Below are 14,057 nucleotides of genomic sequence, written 5' to 3'. Positions count from 1 at the left end.
CAGGGTGACATACAAGAACTTGCTGGGGGGAGTCTTAAGAAAAAACTTGCCTCAGGTGCCATCAGCAACAGACATACACACGGGTTATCAAATCCTCTTTAAATGCTTTGTTCCTACTGTTAAAACCAACATATTGTTTGTTTTAAGAAAGCTGGTTGGTCACTGGACAGCACTGATCGCTAACTCCTAAAAAGAACCCCCATCAGATCTGCTGAATAAGCACAGTCGATAGACAGGGCTCAGTGTAAGTGTGGGAGAATTGTGGAATTCCAGAGTGTAGGTAAAGACAAAGGGCCCGAATGGGTGCACTCAAGAGACCAGAAAGGGGACAGAGGTGCAGCGAGAACTGTAACAATGACTGCACACAGTACGCCCCATCTTTTGTACATAAATTATTTTTTCAGGTAAGGAAAGAAATGAAGGAGAAAAGCAAAAAACTGAATAAAATAACGTTTATATTTTGAAGTGGATAGGACATGTGTGGAAGCTTAGACATGATATATTATCCCTAAATAGGAGCGTCATCATGCAAGTCACTATGGATACAACAAGCCTACTTATCACCCTCCCTAGCTATTACTGTACAGCAGTTATCAAATTGCATCATCATCTGCTTCATAAAAATGTTACAAAACGTTTTTAATAAGTAGCTCTACTATTTAAATACCAGGTTAGACACATTTACTCAGTACACAGTTGGTCTCAAGGGTAATATCCTGGTACTTCAGATGTCCCTCTCTGTATTCAATTAGTGTAATTTACACATTCTGAATTCAAAGTCAGTCTTCATTTTTCCACAGAGGGGGGAGACAAAGGAGAAAATACAATTAGATCATTGTGTATTTCAGCTGCTGCAAACTTCTGTGCTTCATTCCTGACTGGCGTGAAGGGGAGGCTGCAATTCGAGCTTGGCTGTAGGGGAAATTAGAGCGTAAAGTGTTCAAGCAACAGTTATCCAGTCTACAGCACAAATTCACTAAATCATATTACAGCAGCAGATTACTGATTAGCACAGTGATTTAAATGCCAGACTGACAGGAACTGTCATTATCAATCAATTGTTTATGCCTGGTGTAGGTGTCTATGAATAGTAGACATGTATAAGCCCCTGGGACAAGAGGTGGTGGACAATGTTTTGACAAAGGGATTTTATTAAGGGAATTCTCATCCCCTCATTCAGTACTATGGGCACTAATCACAGCTTTAAAATACACAAGTTTAAAGGTAAAACATAGGTTTTGCTAGCAGAATCCTTAAGAGTGCTGGAAGGTGCAGAATTACTAGAAATATTAAGTATTGGATGGAGTGCTTGACTCAAATGTGGTGATAGTTGTTGTGCTGCACATTTTTCCAGAGCAAGAATTAAAAAAAAAAAAAAAACCCCAAACCAACTTACCAATGTCACTGGGGCCCCCTCTTTGGTCCAGCACTTTGCCGGCTTGTTTCCAATCACATAAGGAGAGTTTAAATATCAGCTCAGTTTTGGAGAGAAGGGGACCAATTACAGTAGCAATCCACATGCAAGGTGGGCTCTTCAGAGGAGCCAAGGGAGCTGGGCACCCAAATCCCCTAGATTTGGGCACCAACTTTCCCCTGGGGCTCTTTTGACAACTTCAGCCCTAGAAAATATTAGAGCTACCAAGGCAGAGATAGAATAGAGACCTGAAGCATTCTCGTATGAAAGAGGGAAGGAAAAGGACAGATGAAGGCAGAAAGCAAGGAGCATATTATCCATTTTTAGCAGGTATAACAGAAGGAAATAAGCCTTCACCTGGTTAGCTATCATGCCTCAACTTTTCAGGAGGGAGAAGATCACTAAGGGTTCAGACTAATTGGATTTTCTGGCTGTTTGGTAGTTTGACCAAGTCAAGGATCAAGCAGTTTGACAGGAGTTAGACAACTGTTCTACAAAAATCTTGAGCTATTTTATCCTGGATCCACCTAAGCTGTTCTTGAGTCACCACAAAAGGCAGCATGCACTAAAGCAGTGAAGTGTGAAGTGAGGGTTATCAAACTTCATTGCATCGTGACCCCCTTCTGACAATAAAAATTACTTCACGATCTGGGGCAGGGAAGAGGAAACGAACCCTGAGCCCGCCCAAGCCCCACTGCCCTGGGTGGGAGGGCTAAAGCCCAAGCCCCACTGCTCCAGGTAGGGGGGCCAAAGCTGAAGCTCAAGGACTTCAGCCCCAGACAGGGGGCCTGTAACCTGAGTCCTGCCACCCAGGGCTGAAGCCCTCGGGCTTCGGCCCTGGGTAGTGGGGCTCGGGCTTCAGCAAGTCTAAGCCAGCCCTGGTGACCCCATTCAAAGGGGGTCGCGACCCAGTTTGAGAACCGCTGCACTAGAGTAACTAGGTCTTTGATACTAACTTTTTATGGAGTTGAATTCATTGCAGTAGTTCAGGAAATTTTACAAATGCCATTTAATACGAAAGTTTAATGGTGCTACCGTGTAAATGGATTGTTTTAGTCAAGAAAGACTAAAGGTGAACTTACCACGTGAAAGGGAGTTCCATCACTGGAGATAAAATCGCTATGCAAAAGATCTGGAAAATAAGACGACATTTCAAAACTTAAAAGTTACACTGCATTGCTTGATAGTGCTGGAAAAACTATACATTTTCTGCACTTATTCCGGTCTTCAGTTCGTTTTCATAGCGTCTATCAACCTTTGCTTCCGCTTTTTATAGCGGGATTACACACCCTATTGAAGATTATACAATTAAAAAAACCTCTCTTGATTAGTATGGTTGTTTGCTGTTGTGCATTCAGTAGAATACAAGGATGTCAGTGCAAATATCAAATAGACACAGACACTGCACCCCATTTAGAGAGACTAATAGTTCTGCAGCAATAAGTTCATGTGTTAACAAGGTCCATTAATAAGCTTAAGATTGTCAGATAAAGCCTTATTCGGATTGTAAATTCCTAGTAGTAAAACAAACCATGTGAATTAACTATAAAGAAACCCACCTGATTTATATTCTGGTGTGTGTGGTTTTTCAACCTGAATGAAATCAGTTTCTGACTGGGCATTCTTTTCTGGGCTGCGCATGACAATGTCTTGACCCGCAAGATCTGTAGCAGACAGTTCCATATCTTCTGTAACATCTGGCATTTCTATTTTAGTGTCAGGATCTTCCAATGCTTGAGAATCAACAGGACCTGAACGGCTCCTTTCATCTGGGCGTAAACACACCTCAAGGCCAGCTACATTTGTTTCCTGGAGAATTAAATGGGATAAGTAGAAAGTAAGATCGCAAGAGAGACATAAATCAGTACTCAGTTCTGTTTTGTGCTTTTTGTTTTGTTTTCATTAAAAAAAATAGATCAACTTTAGAAATGGAAAGAAAGCACAAAGTGTACATGAGGGCCAGGACACGTGCAGGCCAAGAGATCATGGAAGATGGTACTCCACCATGTGTATTGTTAAGATACAAGGCCTGTGGATTGGAGTTGGTCTATGGATAATTTGTTAGAGTTTAGTAGATTTACACAAGAGACTCTTCAAAAGACAAAACAAAACAAAAGGTGGCTTCTGTAAATCCATTGCTATGATCTATTTCAGATGAAAGGTAGTTTCTTTGGTGCTTCTTTGACAAGCTTTTAAAGAGGAAAATGCAAGGTCAATTCTCCCTCCCTGAAGAAAACAATTTACACTTGCAGCAGAGGTGTCTGAAGAGCATTTTAGGTAATCAGTTAGTTCTCTTGCTACATTGTTTCCTCAAAGCACAAAACTACCTACTGAGCAATACTTAAGCTTGAAAAGTCCCACAGGCAAGGCTATCTCCCTGAGGAAAGCTATGAGAAACTTCTTGGGGGGGGAAGAGAAGAGGGGCAGTCATAACTGAACAAATGTTTCACATACAAGATCCCTTCTGCAGACAGTGATGTGGAATAAGTTCATGGAGAAGTTAGATGCAGGTAAAGATAATATAGCATCTAGACATTCTCAGAGGTGAAACAAGTGAACAGCAAGAAAACTCTTTGCTTGCTCTTTTAAGTGTAGTAGATGATGAGGATAAAAATCAATGCAAGAGATTTTTAGCAGTTTGTAGGAGAATGGCTTTAAGTTGTTGGACTCAGTTGGCCACAAAAAGGATTAAATGTAGATCCATATAAAGAAACAAAGCTTAAGATAATCTGCCATTCAATACTAATGATCCTATGCAAACACCTCTCCGAACTTTCAGACGCTCTGGAGGAACTGGAAAGTACGTTCTCCTGATTTAGAATCCATGGTATCCACTGCTTTATGGGGGTAAACATTAACAGTTTCTTATATACGGAAGATAGATCTTTAAGGCACATACATGCACTAGTCAATGAAGACATAACTCACATTAGTTCTCTCTGCTGCACCATCTGTCATAGAGCATTGTTCTTCTGCAAGTGGGGAGCCACTGAAAGAGAAAAAAGACAGTTACCTGTTCCGTAACTGGTGTTCTTCGAGATGTGTTGCTCATGTCTATTACACAGTAAGTGTGCGTGCGCTCCCCGTGCACCGGTGCCAGAAGTTTTTCCCCTTAGCAGTACCCGTGGGGGGGGGGGGGGGGGGAGGGGGGAAGAGGAGAGGAAGCACCGCTGCGACCCCTGGAGTGGTGCCTCTATATCGCGCTATAAGGGGAGCCACACTCTCCCCCTACCCTCGGTTCCTTCTTGCCGGACAACTCCAACAGAGGGGAAGGAGGGCGGGATGTGGAATAGACATGAGCAACACATCTCGAAGAACACCAGTTATGGAACAGGTAACTGTCTTTTCTTCGAGTGCTTGCTCATGTGTATTCCACAGTAGGTGATTCCAAGCTGTATCTGTTGGAGGTGGGTAGGAGTTCCCGGGACGCAGTACCGTTCTGCCGAACCCAGAGTCATCCCTAGTTTGGGAGACAATCGCATAATGCGCAGTGAACGTATGAACTGAAGACCAGGTGGCAGCCCTACAGATGTCCTGGATAGGGACATGGGCTACATAGGGAGCCGATGAGGCCTGAGCTCTCGTTGAGTGTGCCCTGATGATCGGTGGCGGGGGAACCCCTGCCAGATCATAGCATGTGCGTATGCACGAGGCGATCCGGTGAGAAAGGCGCTGGGTGGAAATAGACTGCCCCTTCATACGCTCAGCCAAGGCAACGAAGAGTTGCGAGGATTTTCGGAACAGTTTAGTCCAATCCAGGCAGAAGGCCACTGCCCTATGCATATCGAGCGTGTGAAGGCGGCATTCCTCATTGGAGGAATGGGGCTTGGGACAGAGCACGGGGAGAAAGATGTCCTGTTCCATATAAATGGAGATATCCTATCTCCTAGAACTGGAAGGGACCTTGAAAGGTCATCAAGTCCAGCCCCCTGCCTTCACTAGCAGGACCAAGTACTGATTTTGCCCCAGATCCCTAAGTGGCCCCCTCAAGGATTGAACTCACAACCCTGGGTTTAGCAGGCCAATGCCCAAACCACTGAGCTATCCCTCCCTCCTAGGGATATGAAAGGCGGAGACCACCTTTGGAAGGAATGCAGGGTGTGGGCGAAGTTGGACCTTACCCTTGTGGAAGACCGTATATGGAGGTTCCGAGGTCAAGGCCCTGAGCTCTGAGACACGTCCGGCTGACGTGATTGCTACAAGAAAGGCTACCTTCCACGAGAGGCGAGACAAGGAACACGTGGCCAAAGGTTCAAAGGGAGGCCCCGTGAGGCGGGACAACACCAGGTTTAGGTCCCACTGCGGTACAGAGGTCTAGCATACGGGAATGAACGGTCAAGGCCATTCAGGAAGAAGGAGGTCATAGTATGGGAGAAGACCGAGTGCCCTTGCACCGGCGGGTAGAAGGCCTATATGGCCGCCAAGTGTACCCTAACAGAGGCGGGTGCCAGCCCTTGGGTCCTAAGGGATAGGAGGTACTCGAGGATAAGCTGGAGTGGTGCGGACGATAGGGAGACTCCTCACTCCCCCGCCCACCTGGAAAATCGGGACCACTTCGCCAGGTATGCCTGGCTTCCAACTTTCCAGGAGGACCTGCCTACTTCCTCAGAACACCTCCTCTCCTCCTCCTCCTCTAGCCACTGAGCAGCCATGCTGTCAGGTGGAGAGCGGCCAGATTGGGATGAAGGAGGCGGCCCCCGTCCTGGGAGAGGAGGTGCAGGCGTAGCGGCAACCTCCTCGGAGGGGCCGCCAGTAGGTCCCCGTACCAGTGTTGACGTGGCCAGGCTGGGGTGATAAGGATGATACGTGCTTTGTCTGTTTTCACTTTTTCTAGGACTTTGCCTATAAGGGGAAACGGTGGAAAAGCACAGAAAAGCTGTTCCGACCACTGCAGGAGGAAGGCATCTGAGATCGAGGCCCTCCCCAACCAACCCCCCCCCCCCCCCCGGAACAAAATCAGGGGCAATGCTGGTTCTGGCGGGTCGCGAACAGGTCCACATGGGGAATTCCCCACTCTCGGAAGAGCCGGTGAGTGACCTCCTAGTGGAGCATCCACTTGTAACGGGGGGAGAAAACCCTGCTGAGGCGATCGGCCTATGTATTGTGGGCGCCCGGTAGGTGGAAGGCCCTCAGGGACATGTCGTGGGCTATACAGAATTCCCACAGGCTCAAGGCTTCCCGGCCGAGGACCGTGCCCCACGGTGCCTGTTGATGTAGAACATCGTGGCGGTGTTGTCCGTAAGGACTCTGACCACCTTGCCACGAAGCTGCATGATGAAAGCTACACACGCCAACCGTACCGCCCTGAGCTCCCTGACATTTATATGGAGGGACAGGTCCGAGGCTGACCACATCCCTTGGGTTTGCATGTTCCCTATGTGGGCTCCCCAGCCCAAGTCCGACGCATCGGACACCAGGTCTATCGATGGGACCGCCTCCTGGAAAGGAACCCTTTGGAGCATGTTGCCCGGGAGGACCACCATTGTAGGGAGGCGATTACTGGGGTCAGTACCATGAGACCTTGTCCAGGCTGTCCCGGGCCTGGAAGAACTGAGAGGCTAGCCATAGCTGGAGGGGCCTCATTTGGAGCCTGGCGTGGCGGAGCACATACGTGCACACCGCCATGTGTCCTAGGATCTGAAGGCACGCCCGTGCTGTTGTCACCGGAAGTCGTGACCGAGGCGATGAGACCTTTGAGGGTTTCGAACCTGCCCACTGGGAGAGAGGCTGTGGCCCTTAAGGAGTCCAGTAGTGCCCCTATGAATTCTATATACTGCACGGGGACTAGCACTGATTTGGTCTCGTTTACCAACAGGCCGAGATTGGCACATATGGACAGAAGCAGGTCCTGAGAGGGTGAGTTGCCCTTGAGAAGCCAGTTGTCCAGATATGGGAACATCTGGACCCCTTCTCGTCTGAGGTAGGCCACTACCACCACCATACACTTTGTGAATACCCTGGGCACTGTGGATAGGCCAAATGGGAGAACCGTGAACTGGTAGTGGTTGGGCCCCACTAGGAAATGGAGGAAGCGCCTGTGCCCTTCTAAAATATGTATGTGGAAATATGTGTCCTGAAGGTCCAGGGCCATGTACCAGTCCCCCGGCTCCAGGGAGGGGATAATAGAAGCCAGGGACACCATGTGGAACTTGGAGTGGACCATAAACCGATTGAGATTCTGCAGATCTAGGATGGGTCTGAGACCCCCTTTCACTTTTGGGATCAGGAAATATCGGGAGTAGAAGCCCCTGCTCTGGAATTCTACTGGCACTCTCTCCACTGCCCCCAGGTGTAGTAGTCGTTCCACCTCCTGACCTAGGAGATGAACATGCTCCGGGTCCCCCGAGCCCACCAGGGATGGAGGGGTGGTTGGGCGGGGGTGAACTGAACTGCAACGTGTAGCCCTTGGAAATGGTGTTGAAGACCCAGCAGTCCGAGGTTATTCGTGACCAATCCCCACAGAAGGCAGACAAGCGGTTGCCGAACACAAACTTTATTAGTAGGGGGGTTTCCATGGCAACTGCCTTGGTGCCCCCCTTCAAATAATCAAAACCACCTCTTTCCCTGCCTCTTACCCTTAGAGGGCCCAGGCTGTGGGGCAGAGCGGGACTGTCGTTGAGGCCGGCGCTTCTGGTCTCTTGGCCTCTTGTAAGGGGGCTCATATCTGCTCTGGCAGGGTGAGCTGACGTCTGCGGTTTGGCCTTGTTCTTAGCCGGAGGGATGTAGAGGCCCAAGGTCTGCAGGATGGTACGAGAGTCTTTCATCCCGTACAGCCTGACGGGCGTCTGTTTGGTGAACAGGACCTTCCCATCGAACAGCACGTCCTGCATGAGGGACTGGGCCTCCGCCGAAAGCCCGGACAGGAGGTGCTATGACACCCTGTGCATGGAGATCGCGGAGCCCATCGAGCGAGCTGCCGTATCCACCGCGTCTGCCGCTGCCTGCAGAGCTGCTTTGGCTGCCGTCGCCCCCTCGTCCACCAATGCCTTAAAGTCCTTCCTATCCCGCTCTGGGAGGAATGGCTCAAATTTTGGCAGGGACTCCCATAAATTAAAATCATATCGGCTCAGTAAGGCCTGATGGTTGGCCATCCTGAGCTGGAAACTTGAAGAGGAGTAGTTTTCTACCAAAAGAGTCTAGTCTCCTGGAGTCTTTATTCTTGGGTGTGGGCTGGCCCTGCCGCTCCCGGTGGTTCACCGATTCCACTACCAGAGAGTTAGGTGCCGGGTGAGAATAGAGGTATTTGTGGTTCTTGGCCGGCACGAAATACTTCCTCTCAGCCTTCTTGGAAATCGGGGCCAGAAAGGCAGGAGTTAACCATAGGGCATTGGAGATGTTGGCTACTCCTTGGTGAAGGGGTAAAGCCACACGGCCCGGCACTGAGGGGGACAATACATTAAAAAGAGAATCGGACGGGCCCTCCATCTCCTCTGCCTGCAGCTGGAGGCTCGACGCCACCCGCTTTAGCAGGTCTTGATGCGCCATGAAGTCTTCCTGTGGAGCAGAGGGTGGCAGTGTCGTGATAGTATCATCCAGTGCAGGAGAGGAGGCGGGCACGGGGCTGTGGGCCGCAGCCGGTGCATCAACCCCCAGGTCGGAGTCCGGGCGCGGAGCCGACAACTCATGATCTGTCGATTTGTCCCTTGGCCTAGATAGCGAAGCTGATGGGGCCCCGTCCGCCCCGGCCATCAAGCGGGTTCCCGGCTGGGTGGGCATCGGCAGCCACGGGGCTCACTGACATCATTGTCCCACCATGGGGCCTCTTGCCAATGTCCATGCTGCAGGCCAGGTGGCGCTATCTGGTCCGGCTGATGGGTACGGCCCAGCAAGGGGCAGCTGGGTGCCAAGGCAGAGGTCACCACCGACCAAACGGTACCATAGGAGCGGTGGGAGCAACGGTGCCTACAATGCTGTCTTCCAAGGGATCGGGAGCTCGATGTCGAGGACTGGTACCCCCCGGAAGTACTGTTCCGAGATTCGCTTCGGCGCCAGGAGCTACAGTGCCGTGGTGCTGATGACGCGCGGCGGGAGCCCCATGTGTGATATCTGACAGAGCGAGAGCGTGGACGTCGGTCACGCCGAGACCGGTTACGATAGCTGCGTCATGAAGAGGAACGCCTTCGATGCCTATCTTGGTGCCTGCGCCCGCTGTTGCGTGGAGGGACCCCGAGACTCCTGCCCGGACGGCACCGAACCAGGTAACCTGGCTGGTATTGAGGATGGTGGAGGCGAGCTGCAAGTGGACCTGTCGTTGCGTGCCGAATGAGGTAGAGAGCGGGCTTCGGACTGAGAGCTGCGCTGTACCGGGGAGGCCTGTCAAGCACCCAGCGGCGGTTTGCCTCGGGACCAGGGGCCTGCCACCGGCAAGCTCAAAATGTCTCGAGTGGCCCGTTGAGCCTCCGGTGTCGATGGGATCCAGACCGCAGGAGAGTTGCATGTCGACGCTGCCGGGCTACTCCGTTCAGCACAAGTCAAAGGTTTCGAGCCCGGGGGGACACCGAGGGCTGCCCAATGCGGGACCAGCCTCTCCCCCTCCCTTCTCTCGGGACCGCTGCGAAGTCGAGCTCTTCCTTTGATTCTTGGAAGGGGAGTGGTGCCGACCGGGGGAGGGGGCTTCGCTGTGCACCGATGATGCGGTGCCAGATGCCAAGTCTGCTCGGCATACTGGAGTTGGAGCCAGCACTGATTCCATGAAGAGAGCGCGAAGTCTGACGTCCCTCTCCTTAGTTCATGGCTTAAAAGACCTGCAGATCTTGCAGCGTTCACTCGTGTGAGTTTCGCCCAAGCAGCGGAGACATTCAGCACGCGGATCACTCCTTGGCATGGAATGGCAACAGGAGTCGCACGACTTGAAGCCTGGGGCACTGGGCATGCCCCAGGCCCACTCTAACAACTGAAAACTACTTTCTACAAGCTACTAATAACTAGCTAAAGGTACCACTAAGATCAACTGGAAAGGCTGCAGCAGAGCTGGAGCAAGAAATTCCGACACACCTTCACTGGCGGCAAGAAGGAACTGAGGGTGGGGGAGTGCGTGGCTCCCCTTATAGCGTGATATAGAGGCGCCACTCCAGGGGTCACAGCGGTGCTTCCCCCCCCTCCCCCCACAGGTACTGCTAAGGGAAAAACTTCCGGCACTGGTGCATGTGGCGAGCACGCACGCCTACTGTGGATAGACATGAGCAAGCACTCGAAGAAGAGCCTGAGCATTCAGTCTTCTCTAACCATTCTCAGCTTTTGGCATAGGCAACCTTGACCCCATTACATAGTTTGTTCTGCAGTTATCGTAGAATCACAGAACTGGAAGGGACCTTGAGAGGTCATCTAGTCCTGTCCCCTGCACTCAAGGAAGAGCTAAGTATTATCTAGACCAGGGGTAGGCAACCTATGGCACGCATGCTGAAGGCGGCACGCGAGCGGATTTTCAGTGGCACTCACGCTGCCCGGGTCCTGGCCACCGGTCTGGGGGGCTCTGCATTTTAATTTAATTTTAAATGAAGCTTCTTAAACATTTTAAAAACCTTATTTACTTTACATACAACAATAGTTTAGTTATATATTATAGACTTATAGAAAGAGACCTTCTAAAAACGTTAAAATGTATGACTGGCACGCGAAACCTTAAATGAGTGAATAAATGAAGACTGGCACACCACTCCTGAAAGGTTGCCAACCCCTGATCTAGACCATGCCTGACAGGTGTTTGTTTAACCTGCTCTTAAAAATCCCCAATGATGGAGATTCCTCATCTCCCTAGGCAATTTATTCCATTGCTTAACCACTCTGATAGTTAGGAAGTTTTTCCTCATGTCCAACCTAAACCGCCCTTGCTACAATTTAAGCCCATTAATTCTTGTCCTATCCTCAGAGGTTAAGAACAACAATTTTTCTCCCTCCTCCTTGTAATAACCTTTTATGTACTTGAAAACTGTTATGTCCCCTCTCAGTCTTCTCTTCTCCAGACTAAACAAACCCTATTTTTTCAATCTTCCCCCATAGGTCATGCTTTCTAGACCTTTAATCCTTCTTGTTGCTCTTCTCTGGACCCTCACCAATTTGTCCACATCTTTCTTGAAATGTAGTGCCCAGACCTGGACACAATACTCCAGTTGAGGCCTAATCAGTGCGGAGTAGAGCAGAAGAATTACTTCTTGTGCCTTGCTTACAACACTCCTGCTAATACACCTCAGAATGATACTTGCTTTTTTTTGCAACAGCGTTACACGGTTGACTCATATTTAGCTTGTGATCCATTATGACCCCCAGATCCCTTTCCACAGTTCTCCTTCCTAGGCAGTCATTTCCCATTTTATGTGTGCGCAACTGATTGTTCCTTCCTACGTGGAGTACTTTACATTTGTCCTTATTGAATTTCATCCTATTTACTTCAGACCATTTCTCCAGTTTGTCCAGCTCATTTTGAATTTTAATCCTATCCTATGCACTTGCAACCCCTCCCAGCTTGGTATCATCAGCAAACTTTATAAGTGTACTCTCTATGCCATTATCTAAATCATTAATGAAGATATTCAACAGAACCGGACCCAGAACCGATTCCTGCGGGACCCCACTCATTATTCCCTTCCAGCATGAGTGTGAACCACTGATAACTACTCTCTGGGAATGATGGTCCAACCAGTTATGCACCCACCTTATAGTAGCTCCATCTAGGTTGTATTTCCCTAGTTTGTTTATGAGAAGGTCATGCAAGACTGTGTCAAAAGCCTTACTAGTGTCAAGATATACCACATCTGCCGCTTCCCCCCTATCCACAAGGCTTGTTACCCTGTCAAAGAAAGCTATCGGGTTGGTTTGACAGAATTTGCTCTTGACAAATCCATGCTGACTGTTATTTATCACCTTATTAACTTCTAGGTGGAGCAAATAATTAAGGAATCAATTTGCAAACATCATCTTTCCAGGTACCGAAGTTAAGCTGACTGGTCTGTAATTCCCCGGGTTGTCCTTATTTCCCTTTTTATAGATGGGCACTATAATTGCCCTTTTCCAGTCTTCTGGAATGTCTCCCGTCTTCCATGACTTTTCAAAGATAATTGCTAATGGCTCAGAGATCTCCCCAGTCAGCTCCTTGAGTATTCTAGGATGCATTTCATCAGGCCCTGGTGGTTTGAAGATATCTAATTTGTCTCAGTAATTTTTGACTTGTTCTTTCCCTATTTTACCCTCTGATCCTACCTCATTTTCACTGGCATTCACTATGTTAGACATCCAATCACCACCAACCTTCTTGGTGAAAACCGAAACAAAGAAGTCATTAAGCACCTCTGCCATTTCCACATTTTCTGTTATTGTCTTTCCCACCTCATTGAGTAATGGGCCTACTCTGTCCTTGGTCTTCCTCTTGCTTCTAATGTATCAGTAGAATGTTTTCTGGTTTCCTTTTATGTTTCTAGCTAGTTTGATCTCATTTTGTGCCTCGGCCTTTCTAATTTTGTCCCTACATACTTGTGTTATTTGTTTATATTCATCCTTCGTAATTTGACTGAGTTTCCACTTTTTGTAGGTCTCTTTTTTGAGTTTTAGATCATTGAAGATCTCCTGGTTAAGCCAGGATGGTCTCTTGCCATACTTTCTATCTTTCCTACGCAGTGGGATAGTTTGCTCTTGTGCCCGTAATAATGTCTCTTTGAAAAACTGCCAACTGTCTTCAATTGTTTTTCCCCTTAGACTTGCTTCCCATGGGATTTTACCTACCAACTCCCTGAGTTTGCTAAAGTCGCCTTCTTGAAACGCATTGACTTTATTGTGCTGTTCTCCCTCCTACCATCATGGTCGGGTCCTTGTCACTACTCACTACACAACTCATTTTCTGGACAGAAAGTAAACATATACTTATGCACAATGAAGTTATATGTGAGATGCAAAGCCTTAAGATTCGCTTTAGGTCAGTGGAGGGAGAAAAACAAGGACTTGACATTTTACCCAGGCAGAATTAATGGTAAGATTTAGCAAACATTAATATTGACAATTGTATGTGCTAAAAGTTAACTGGTAACTTCTGCTGCAACTGAAGTTAGAATGAAGCTGTATTCAAGTGTCTACCTTTGTTCAAGTGTGCTGCCAAACAGAGTTTTTCTAGTAGGAGCCTGGAGCCTGTTAGGATTTTGTGGAACATGAAAGCCTCTGGCTGCTGGTGTAGTCTGTTTTGCAACAGTGTCCTCAGAGCTGCAGAGAATGGCAAGACTGCTTTGGCGCAAAGTTCTACTGGCTGATCTTGGAGTTGTCAGTTGTTTAGAAATCCGTTGGGAAGATCTGCCAGGTGTTTTGGAAGGCAAAGCTGAAAAATGGGACAAATTCAGTGACCAAGATTCTGATTAGAAACACTTTCTAATTTGCTATTTTTTCTATTTGTTGAACTTAAGTGTTTTATTCAGATGGCAAGTTAAGAATAAATTTCTTGTAAATTCTACCAGGTAGAATATGGACAAAGGTGACAAGGGTGAATAGGTCACTAACAGTTTAAATCCAAAAAAACTACAAAATATGAAAAAAAATCTTTCAAGTATTCTAGTAAACATCTTGGATTTTAACATTCCCTTGTAGTTTACAGCTGTGCTAGTACAGGAGAACCAGAATCTGAAACTGAGTAGGAATAAGAAAGTACTGTAGTCAGTTTTACTAT

General features: G+C 48.3%; 1 protein-coding gene across 3 annotated transcripts in view; it reads right to left on the bottom strand.

Moving 5' to 3' along the window:
- Nucleotides 1–438: 438 nt before the first annotated feature.
- DLGAP5 (DLG associated protein 5) overlaps nt 439–14,057 on the bottom strand; it is a 51,990-nt gene continuing 38,371 nt past the window's right edge. For all 3 annotated transcript variants that reach the window (XM_065593892.1, XM_024107591.3, XM_024107592.3), the window contains exons 15-19: nt 13,478–13,712; nt 4,343–4,403; nt 2,974–3,223; nt 2,497–2,546; nt 439–912 (exon numbers count right to left, since the gene is read on the bottom strand). In XM_065593892.1, the coding sequence (XP_065449964.1) occupies nt 787–912; nt 2,497–2,546; nt 2,974–3,223; nt 4,343–4,403; nt 13,478–13,712 (722 nt within the window). In that variant the 3' untranslated portion in view covers nt 439–786. The remainder of the gene's footprint in view (nt 913–2,496; nt 2,547–2,973; nt 3,224–4,342; nt 4,404–13,477; nt 13,713–14,057) is intronic.

The sequence above is a fragment of the Chrysemys picta genome, chromosome 4 (assembly GCF_011386835.1).
Source record: "Chrysemys picta bellii isolate R12L10 chromosome 4, ASM1138683v2, whole genome shotgun sequence".
Lineage (NCBI taxonomy): Eukaryota > Metazoa > Chordata > Testudines > Emydidae > Chrysemys > Chrysemys picta.
This window is presented reverse-complemented; position numbering and strand designations above follow the sequence as displayed.